At 38.4% G+C, this 12122-nt stretch overlaps 1 protein-coding gene across 7 annotated transcripts in view; it reads right to left on the reverse strand.

The window, feature by feature from the left end:
- sec22a (SEC22 homolog A, vesicle trafficking protein) overlaps window positions 1-12122 on the reverse strand; it is a 145132-nt gene that overhangs the window by 42829 nt on the left and 90181 nt on the right. For all 7 annotated transcript variants that reach the window (XR_009511710.1, XM_059967672.1, XM_059967673.1 and 4 more), the window contains one exon: window positions 1262-1327. Coding sequence is in view for 6 of the 7 variants with exons in the window: in XM_059967672.1 (XP_059823655.1) it covers window positions 1262-1327 (66 nt within the window). In the remaining variant the exon portion in view is untranslated. The remainder of the gene's footprint in view (window positions 1-1261; window positions 1328-12122) is intronic.

Here is a 12122-nt window from a genome sequence, read left to right on the forward strand (position 1 = left end):
GGACGAATTTCTTTCCTTTTTTGAATAATGTTGTGGTACATTTAAAATCCAACTTAAATGAAAGACAAGGCCCTGACTTTGTAGTCATCTAAAATATGGTGCCCCAGATAAAAGGCTGCTAGCTAAGGGCACTCATTAAGAAGCAGTCAAGTTTTAATTTCAGTTAAACATTTCTTCTTTGCATAAACTTGTGATCCAAAACTCTGATGTCTGCTTTCCAACTCACTCAGTCTTATTCATCTATTACATTTCAGCTCAATGACCTATAGTGGCACCTGGTTTGGCAAGCTGTTCAAACATTTCATTCCTTTGTTATCTGCCTCAGTCTTATCATCTCCCTAGCACATAGAACTCTCTGAAATGACAGCACCCCTCCAATGATGACCTCTTGTGTATTCCTGATTTTAATCACTCCACCACTGGCAGCCATGCATTCAGCTGCCTATGCCCAAAGTATTTATCTTACCTATACCTCTGCATTGCTGATGCCCTTTAAGAAACAACTACCATATCATCACATGGATTGGTGTCATTGGTAGGTTTAATACCATGCTATATGCTATAATACTTTGTACTATGAAACATCTTACAACATTCTATTACATTAAAGTTCTTTTATAAATGTACACTGCTGCGGATACTGGATTAACAATGATAACCATTACTGTATATGCAAATCTGTGATATAGTTAGCAATCTAAGTAGTGAGTTGGCTATACGTGGAACAATCAAAAGGAGAAAGATGCAACAAACTCTGTAAGAAACTATGGCGCTGATCTATTGCAGGGTCTGCTCTCTATCAATGTTTCTACCTATCTTTCTATTTATTTATTGAGATACACCATGGAATAGAGCCTTCTGGCCCTTGGAGCCATGCTGCCCCGCATCTACCAATTAAATCACAGCTAAATCGTGAGCACTTAGAGAAAACCAAAGGATGGCTTACAGACTCCCTACAGATGATGTGGAATTGAACTCTGAACTCTGACACCCCAAGCTATAACAGTGTTGTGCTAACCACTAGGCTTCCTTGGCACTATTTCCTTGACAAGTGGCATCCAAGTATTGAAGCTAATAAAATAGGATGCATCTCCATGACAGGTATGTGCATGAAAAACCTTAAGAAATGTAATTCAAGAAAACAATCTGAGGGAATTCTCAAGAAATTATGAAATTAAAGAACAAGAAGTTTACACATATCAGATTATTTCTAACCAGCAAAAATACTTCCTCAAAAGCTACTTATCAACCAAGAACCCACCTGATACAAACTTGCAGCAGTTCCAATGAAAAATACAGCAGCAGTATTCAGTTCCTCCTCATCGTCCTGTTTGGTTTAAAAAATGCATTATTAAAAGCTTTGAAAATCAATACAAAACTGAAGCTGAATTAAAAACTGCAATTAGTAGGCTTAAATTAAGCAAGTCATCAGGAGCAGATGGATATATGGCAGAGTGGTATAAAGAATTTAAAAATGAGTTAATTCCTGTTTTACTCCTGACACTGAACTGGACTCTAAAAAAGGCACAAATGCCAACCAGCTGGAAGGAGGCAATAATCTCAGCTATACCGAAAGAAGGCAAGAATAAAATGAAATGTAGATCATTTAGACCAATATCCGTTCTTAATGTAGATTATAGGTTATTTACCTCCATCATGGCCAAACGATTAGAGGAGTTTCTACCCATACTGATACGTAATGATCAGACAGGTTTCATACGACAACCCCAGACACAAGACAATATATGAAGGGCACTTCATGTTATGAATCATATACAAAAAAAAATCAAATCAATAGTGATAATAAGTGTGGATGCTGAAAAGGCATTTGATTCGGTTAATTGGATTTTTTTTTACAAGAGTTTCACATAGATTTAGTTTACATGACAAAATTACTAGAACTATACAGGCACTATATGACAATCCTACTGCTAGGATTAAAATCAATGGATATTTATCAAATAGTTTTACCCTAGAAAGGGACACGAGACAGGGCTGTGCATGGTCACCACTACTCTTTGCATTATATCTGGAACCATTAGCTCAATACATCAGACAAAATGAAGATATCAGGGGAATCACTATTAAAGGGACAGAGCATAAATTGGCCTGTTACGCAGATGATATTTTGACCTATCTAGGACAACCAACATACTCTTCACCTAAATTGATGCAATCATTTGAACAATATGGTCAATTATCAGGATATAAGATCAACATAGATAAAACCCAATTACTTTCATATAACTATAGCCCACCAAGAGAAATTGAGAGTAGATATCCCTGGGCATGGCAAATGGAATCTTTCAGATATTTGGGCATCATTATGCCAAAAGATTTTGCAAAATTATCAGAATGCAATTATCGCCTAAATATTAAAAAAATTAAGGAAGATATAACAAGATGGAACCTAATTCCTTTTTTTAGTCTCAGTTCAAGGATTGAATCCATTAAAATGAATATACTGCCCAGACTATTATAATCTCTTTCAGACCCTACCAATAGAGATTAACCAAAATCAATTCAATGAATGGAACAAAATGTTATCAGGACATATATGGCAAGGTAAAAAGCCTAAAGTTCACCTTAAAACTTTGTAATTAGCCAAGGAAAAGTGGGGGGATAGGGCCTACCTTCTCTTAGAAGATTATTATTTTGCAGCACAGTTGAGAGCTGTGATATGCTGGTGCAACTTGTCATATGACGCTCAATGGAAAAGCACTAAGGAGAGTCAAGTCAAGTCACTTTTTATTATCATTTCAACCATAACTGCTGGTACAGTACACAGTAAAAACGAGACAATGTTTTTCAGGACCATGGTGCTACATGAAACAATACAAAAACTACACTGAACTATGTGACAGCACCACAGAAAAAAACTACACTAGACTACAGACCTACCCAGGACTGCATAAAGTGCACAAAACAGTGCAGGCTTTACAATAAATAATAAACAAGACAATAGACACAGTAGAGAGCAATAAGCTGATGTCAGTTCAGGCTCTGGGTATTGAGGAGTCTGTTGGCTTGGGGGAAGAAACTGTTACATAGTCTGGTCGTGAGCGCCCAAATGCTTCGGTGCCTTTTCCCAGATGGCAGGAGGGAGAAGAATTTGTATGAGGGATGCGTGGGGTCCTTCATAATGCTGTTTGCTTTGCGGATGCAGTGTGTAGCGTAAATGTCCATATTAGCGGGAAGAGAGACCTCGATGATCTTATCAGCTGACCTCACTATCCGCTGCAGTGTTTTGCGATCCAAAATGGTGCAATTTCCGAACCAGACAGTGATACAGCTGCTCAGGATGCTCTCAATACATCCCCTGTAGAATGTGATAAGGATGGGGGGTGGGAGATGGACTTTCCTCAGCCTTCGCAGAAAGTAGAGATGCTGCTGGGAGCTGGTGTTGAGGGATACTTTCCATCTCCATACAGGTAATTTTGGCTGATAACAACCTACAAAGTTACATAAATACTATTGATAACCCGTGGGTGAAATGGACTCTTAAAATTTGGAAAGCTATTATAAAAGAATATAAATTAGAAGGAGATATTGCAATTCATAAATGGTGCGCATATGATTCGGATTTTACACCAAATAAACTGGATGCTAGATTTAAGGACTGGACAGCAAAAGGAATAACAGTTCTTTGTAATATAATGAAAGAAGGAACATTGTTCAGTTTCGAAATGCTTGAAGAGAAACACTTACAAGAAAAATAAGACTTTTATCGGTATTTACAGATGCGACAATATGTTAATAAGAGCGTTAAAAATGTAACCAAGGCAAGTACATGTTTGATAGAGCTATTTAGAAAAGCATATAATTCAGATAACGGTAGTAGAATCATTTCAAGCGTGTATAAGGGTTTGTCAAATCTTAAAATACATTTGACCTCATACATTAAAACAAAATGGGAGAAGGAAGGAGGAATAATTATATCTGAGGAAGAATGGACAATAATATGGAGGCATTAATGGAAGTGTACCAGTTCACAGAAATGGAGGAAGCTTGGATGGAAAAACTTGATAAGATATTTTAGTACATCCTCTCAAAAATCCCATTATGATAGTAACCTCCCTGTTTGCTGGAGAAATTGTGGAAGTCAAAATGCAAACCATTATCTTATTTTCTGGGAATGCCGCATTATCAAAGACTGTTGGAGTGGGATACATAATGCCCTTCAAGACATCTTTAAATGTGAAATACCCTTAGAAAGAAAGACCATATATTTTGGGTATATACCTCAAGAATGGTAGAAAAGAGATAAATATTTAATGGATATACTGTTGGTGGCTGGTAAAAACTCTTACTAGGAAATGGCTATCATAGGAGAGTCCAACTTTAAACACATGGATGGAAATTACAATGGACATTTACAAAATGGAGAAGATAACAGCATTTGTTAATCATAAGTTGGAACAATTTGATTCATACTGGGAAAAATGGTTTAATTACATAATACCTCATAGGCTGAGACACTTCATCTGGACTATGTCAAGTTGAGGGGTCTTGACTCTCCATTCCATGTACAGACATTGTCTGACCTGCTGAGTTCCTCCAGCAGCTTGTTTGTTTGCTCCGGATTCCACCATCTGGCAGTCTTCTATGCCCCCAAAGTAAACTACGAGTTTAGTATTGGCAATGCTAATGAAGTACCATTAGGAAGCTTCCCTACTTTCAGTACGTAGTACACTGATTTTCTCAGTATACCTTCCATCTGTACTAGGACGGAAGGAGAGTTTAGTTTCCTTGAGTTTGAGTGACACAGTTTCTGAATGATATGTAATGACTTTGATAGTGTGACAGGCTCAACTCCGTTGCCCATGACAATATTTCACTGTTTTATATTCAGAAGTAAAACAGTCATTATGTCAGTGCGAATTAAGTGCACTGCTGGCCTTAGGGTGCCTATTGGCACAGAATAAGAGAAAATAGAATCAGAGTCATATAGCACAGAAACAGGTCCTTTGGCCCATTTTATCCATCGTGCCCCATCAAGTTAATCCCATTTACCCATGCTTGGCCCATATACCTTTAAACTTCTCTTATCCACATTCTTAAACATATGACTTTTTAAGTGTATCAAATATTTCCTCTGGTAACTTATTCCATGTACATACCACCTTCTGCATGACGACGTTGCCCCTCAAGTCCCTCTTAAATCTTAGCCCTATCACCTTAATCCTATACCCTCTAGTTATTGATTCTGTTTCCCTGGGGAAAAGAACATGTACATTCACTCTATCTCTAAACCTGGTGATTTTATACATGTATAATCAGTAAAAGAAACATAATATACATATGGTATATCATTCCAGCAGAGGGCCTCATTCATCACCTATACAAAATTTTTTATCTGAAATGAGTGAAAACATTACAGATTACACTGCATTAGACTTAAGAATTTATCTAGCTTACAACTAAGTTGTTTTAAATTCTCAAACAGCAGAACAGATTACTTTCATCCTTTGAAGACAGCAACAGCATACTATTAAAATCAAAGATCATAAGTATGTATTTTGTATCCCAGTGCAACGTAATGAGAAAATGCAGAATGTTTCATAGATTTAGGGCGCACTCAACAAGTCCAAGTTCCCTTGCGCTTTCATGAACTGTGTAACAACATACTAGATGCCAACATGCTGAAGCTCAGAAGAGTGGTGCCAATAATTTTATGCATGACTAAGTCTGGACTGACTGCAAAAGCCCTTGGGGAACGGCACTGAGCCAAGCACTTTCCACCAGTAAGGAAAGGAAAGAGTCGTGCTGGAAATAATTGTAGTGGATTTGCCCAGTGGCCAGTTACAAAGACATGTCAAGGACAATATAGTTGGCTGCCACCCCAGCCAGGAGATTAGAGAGCAGCACAGGTGGCAGAGAAACTAACTGTTAGAACACTCTCACCCAACTCTGTCCTCCCTCAGATTCTCCCACTCTAACTTGTTCTAGATGAATTATTTTTCAGGACTGTACATGCCATCAAGCTCACATCGTCACCAGAACTGGCCCAGTTATGAAATTTACTCCATTTAATTTAACCCATAGTGAAAAAGTACAATACAAAGATAACTAAAATAAATCATTTAAATTTCTGAATGACCTGTGCAATGCCAGTAACTCAAGACTAACTGTGAATTATATATCCTTAAAACCATTCTTCTACTAACAAGTTAAAAGTAATTTAGTTTTACAGCTGGTAAGAGGAACTTAAGAAATGAGTTCATGAATTGAAGAACAACTTTTACAGCTCATCATGTCCTAAACCCTTGTAGACATTGAACTTTTGAAAGGTAATCAGTGCAGAAATGAAGTAATGGAAAGCCAATTATTTACAACAATATTCCATACAGACAATGCAATAACCAGGACAGTTACTCCCCCCAAGCAGTAAAGCAGATCAACCCCTCAACACTCCCAACCACCACTACATTGTCATTTCCTGTCAGTCTCCATATGGAAGAAGAAGAGGACATGGCCCATTCACCATTGAGGAACTGAAGAAGGCTAAATATGCACTCAAACAGGGAAGGAGCGCTGGACCAGATGGGATACCACCAGATGTCCTGAAGAACTACAACCTGGATGACATCTTGCTGGATATATGTAACACAGCACTGATGAAAGGCGACAAACCAGAACAGTGGTCACTCTCAAAAACTATCCCTGTCCCCAAGTCTGGATCCCTCATGAAGACAGATAATTACCGCGGTATCAGCTTGACCTGCATCTTAGCAAAGCTATACAATCGGATGATCTTGAACAGGATTCGCACCGCCATTGACTCTGAGCAAGATTCAATCAGAATGGTTTTCAGCAGAAGTGCACAACAGTAATGCAAATACTTGCTCTTCATAGAATCATCGAGGAAGTCAAGAAGAACAACCTATCAGCCATGCTTACTTTCATCAATTTTCGTAAAGCTTTTGACTCCATTCATCGAGGTAAAATGCTGAAGATCCTGAAAGCCAGACCATCTACTGAGAGCAATAGAGTCCAGCTACATCGAGACCATGGCAAAAGTTGTATCACCAGACAGAGAAACAGCAGTGTTCGAGCTCCTAGCTGGTGTGCTGCAAGGAGACACTCTGGCACCCTACATCTTTATAATCATCCTTGATTACACTCTACATCAAACTACCAAGGATCATGACAAGCTTGGTTTTACCATAAAACCAGGACAAACCAAAAGGGTCAGACCAGTTAAGCTCACAGATCTCAGTTTTGCAGATGACATAGTCCTGCTCTCTGACCAGATGGAGGAAGCACAGCAGCTACTGACAAAAGTGGAAATTGAGTGCAATATAATTGGACTTCACCTAAATGCTAAAAAGACAGAGTACATGGTGTTCAACTGTGATGAAGGTACTCTCAAGACCGTAAAGAACGATACCATTAAGAAAGTCTTAGACTTCAAGTACCTCGGGTCAAGAATGATGAGTTCGGAGAAGGACGTGAAGATATGGAAAGTGCTGGGATGGAGGGCTATGAACAACATGAAGGAAATCTGGAGGTTGAACCTGACCAGAGGGCTCAAAAAGAGGATCTTCATAGCAGTCATAGAGTCCATTCTCACGTATGGATGCGAGACGTGGACACTCAACAAGACCATACGAAAGTCACTAGATGATTGCTATACACGAATGCTCCGAATGGCTCTTGACGTGTGTTGGCAACAGCACATGACGAACGTTGAGCTCTATGACAACCTACCGACGCTCACCACTAAAATCGGGGCAAGAAGACTGCAACTAGCGGGGCACTGTCTATGCCACCCTGAGCTACCTGCCAGCCTAGTCATCACATGGGAGCCCAAGCATGGGAGGATGAACCCTGGGCGCCCTCCCAAGACTACGGTCAACATGCTCCTAGAAGATAGCGGTGCAACTAATGTAGATGAACTGAACACACTGATGAGGGAGAGGGAGGAGTGGGCAGTCCATCATCGTGCCCGACACCAGCTCCCTAGGCCTGAGTTGACGTGGTAGTAGTAGTGCTCCTTATTTACAGGCACTCCTGTACCTGACTTATGTGTTTAAATGTAATATGTTCTTTTTTATTATTATTGTGTTCTTTATCTTATTGTGTATCTTTTGTGCTGCAATGGAGCTGAACTAACAATTACTTATTTCATTCTCCTTTACACTTCTGTACTGGAAAATATATTAAACAATCTTGAACCTGAACAGAAAATCTGTAGAATTTCCAAAACACCATTAAAGTAACATTGGCTTTGAGAGGAATAGTTAATTAATTGGTTGAGCAGGACTTTAACATGTCCATGTCATGTGATCTTTTACAACACCCAAAATGCAACAGCTTAGTGTCACATCAAAATGGTATCACCTCTGGAGGGTCTCTATCACTGAAATGCCAGTTCAGTTACTGAACTGCAATTTGAAATAATAATCTTCTGACTTATAGAGAAACATGTTGCCACTGAGCTAAATAATGAATCAACAGAAAGCATCCCAGGATCAAGAACTCTGTGCTTAGCATGATTCAATGGCACACTTTTCAATAAATATTGTGTCCATTTTAAAACTACCAAAATAAATCTGAAAAATCTTTGTAAAGGGTAAGACACTACTTCCTTTGAATTTGTTTACTTTTCCTGCTATGTGAAGGTAGAAACAAAATCACCTAAATTTCTGAAATAAAACAAGATATTTTTAGAGAGGTCACATTGAAAACATATTGTTGGATACTCCAAAGAGTACAATAAATAGCAATTACAGAGGAATATGAAACTAAAATAACCAATCTTGCCCAGAACTATAACCTCACAATGCTTCTCCCATTTTTCCATTTCTACCCAGAACCAAGAAGAGCCATTAAGATATTTCCTCAGTTTGTAGGAGAACTGAGTAGCTCACTTACCTCTTGTAGACCCATTCTAATCCAGCAATTGGGTCTAAAGATCTAGGGGAGGGCTATCTTTTGATGAGATATTAAACCAAAGCCCCATCTACCTCTACACATAATTCAAAATATCTCATCACCATTATAAATTAGAAGGGGGAAACATTTCTGTTCCCTTGGCCAATATTTATCTCCCAATTTCTGAAACAGACTAACTGATCAATATTATATTCCTGGCTGCAGATATTTGTTTTGAGTTAAGTCACCTTATTTATTTGTTCACTCGTTTTCAGGAGGTGGATGCTATTTGAAGGGCAGCACTTAATGTCGATAGTTTCAATAGGTTTAATGTCAGAGAATGTCCATGATGATCTTCTTGAACTGCTATAGTCCTAGTGAAGTAAGTGCTGTTGGAGAATATACTTCTGAATAAAGATGACATTCCTCTTGTATTCGCAGGTATTGGTGCTCCAGAGTGCCTGTTGACCTTATCCTTCTTTATAATATAAACTGCAGGTTTGGGAGGTGTTGTTGTAGTTAGCTGCAGTGATTCATCTAAACATGTGTCCCTAATTGTTTGGAAAGAATCACTGACCTAAAATATTAAGTGGCTTCTTGTTCCTCAGATACTGCCTGGCTTGTTGAGTGTTCCCAGCAGTTTGACATTTTGAGCATCTTTAGATTTTTCCATTTTCACTTTCAGGAACAGGAGTTGGCCATTTAGCCTCATGAAGCTAATTCAACATTTAACAGGATTATGGATAATATGAGGCCCTACTCCACATTCCTGTCTTTGCTCCATGCCCATCAACATATTTAAATATCAAAAATTTACAAACTTAGATAATCATTTTGAATACTAATTAACCACTAATGCACAATAGTTCATGCATTGGATGCTACGTGTATCAGCTGCACTATAAATAGGCAGTGAAAACATTATTTCTTCTCGACTTGGTGTGAATAATGTACCCACATTAGTGATTGAAATTAATATTATTCAGGTGACGGAAATATCCATAAGACCGTAACACACATGAGCAGAATTAGGCCATTCAGCCCACTGAGTCTTCTCCACCATTCATCATGACTGATATATTTTCCAATCTCAGAAACAGATTAACCGATCAATATCATAATCCTGGCTGCATAAGTTCATTTTGTATTAAGTCATCTTATTTAGTTGTTCATTTTTCTGGAGGTGGATGCTGTTGGCAATGGCAGCATTTAATGTCTATGCTTATCTTCTTGAACTGCCAGACCCAGTGCTAAAGGCTGATCATAACACCATAAGATATAAATGATCATCATGAAAATCTACATAAAAGTTTAATTTATAATAATACACAGCAAAGTAAATATATATTTAGCAATTTGCACTCCCTTCCCCATACCCATATTTGCTCCGAAAGATATCCAATTATCTTTATCTCTTCAAGGAAGAAAAGTTTCTTCCCAACTCTTGTTAAATAAAGGTAACAAACACAAAATTTCCACACCACTCCCACATATCACATTATCTGTCTTGGATCAGTAAAACATACATTCCATTGTATCAGAATTATGCCAATAAAGAAACATTAACAATTTCTGATCCTCATAATACTATCACAAATCACATAGTTTGATTTAGAAGTGTTAATCATCTTGCTGTTAACTGGAATTACTCATAGAATTTATCAAATATGTTAATTACCATGGAGGGGATTCAATATTTTTATACTTCCAGTCTTCACTCTATTTTAGTTTTATTAACCTAACTTTTATTGCAATTGCATACAAGTATTTTTTTAATTAGTTCATTTTAGAATTTGAAATACCCTTCATCATAGCACTCGAAATGTGCTCACTGTAGAAATCTGTCTTTCCAGTTCCAATATACTTGGACTGCTGAGAGCCTAAATTAACACAGCCTAACTGTAGCTGCAGCAATTATGACTATAGGGTTAGAATAACTTCCTTTAATCACTCAAACGTCAAGTTGCACTAGTCATGAACTGTACTTCACCCCATTTTTTCCCCAATGTGCCTCTACTCCCAACTAGTTTCTGCGAGGCTAAAATAACTCTCCCACCCAAAGGAATCTGCATGATTCCATGTAGTCTCTCTCTACTTAAACAGCTAATGTCATCTTGATTGTCAAACATCTTATTCATCTTACCAAGACAAATCTCTACTCAGAATGCTTCATCTCTCTTTACTCCTGTTAGACTATAAGACATAGGAGCAGAATTAGGTCATTTGGCCCATCATGTTTGCTCTATCATTCCATCATGGCTGATCTCAGATCCCACTCAAACCCATACACTTGCCTTCTCACCATATCCTTTGATGCCCTGACCAATCAGGAAATGATCAACTTTCCCCTTAAATATACCCACGAACTTGGCCTCCACTGCAGTTTGTGGCAGAGTATTCCACAGATTCACTACTCTCTGGCTAAAAATATTCCTCCTTACCTCTGTTTTAAAGGGTCACTCCTCAATTTTGAAACTGTGCCCTTCAGTCCTAGATAGCCCAACTACAGGAAACATCCTCTCCACATCCACTCTATCTAGTCCTTTCAACATTTGGTAAGTTTCAACGAGATTACCATGTGTTCTTCTAAATTCCAGTGAGTACAGGTCCAAAGTTGCCAAACGCTCCTCATACATTAACCCCCCTGGACTCCAATGACAACACATCCTTTCTGCGAATGCAGCCCAAAAGCATTGACAGTACTCAAAGTGTGGCCTGACTAGTGTCTTATAGAGGCTCAGTTTTATCTCCTTGCTTTTTTATTCTATTCCCCTTGAAATCAATGCCAACATTGCATTTGCCTTCTTTACCACAGACTCAATCTGTAAATTAACCTTCTGAGAGTCTTGCACAAGGACTCCTAGGTGTCTCTACACCCCTGATGTTCAAACCTTCTCCCCATTTAGATAATAGTCTGCACTATTGTTCCTTTACCAAAATGCAGCATCATACTGTATATTTCCCAAAACCATTCTATCTGCTACTTTTTTGCCCATTCTTCCAATTTGTCTAAGACCCGCATTGCTTCTTCAGCACTACATACCCCTCCACATATCATAGAAACATAGAAAACCTACAGCACAATACAGGTCCTTTGGCCCACAAGCTGTGCTGAACATGTCCTTACCTGAGAAATTACCTATGGTTACCATTATCCTTCCGAGTGCCATATACCTGTCCAGGAGTCTCTTAAAAGACACTATCATATCTGCCTCCACCACTGTCGCCAGCAGCTTATTCCATGC

Source organism: Hypanus sabinus, chromosome 4 (assembly GCF_030144855.1).
Source record: "Hypanus sabinus isolate sHypSab1 chromosome 4, sHypSab1.hap1, whole genome shotgun sequence".
Taxonomy (NCBI): Eukaryota; Metazoa; Chordata; class Chondrichthyes; order Myliobatiformes; family Dasyatidae; genus Hypanus; species Hypanus sabinus.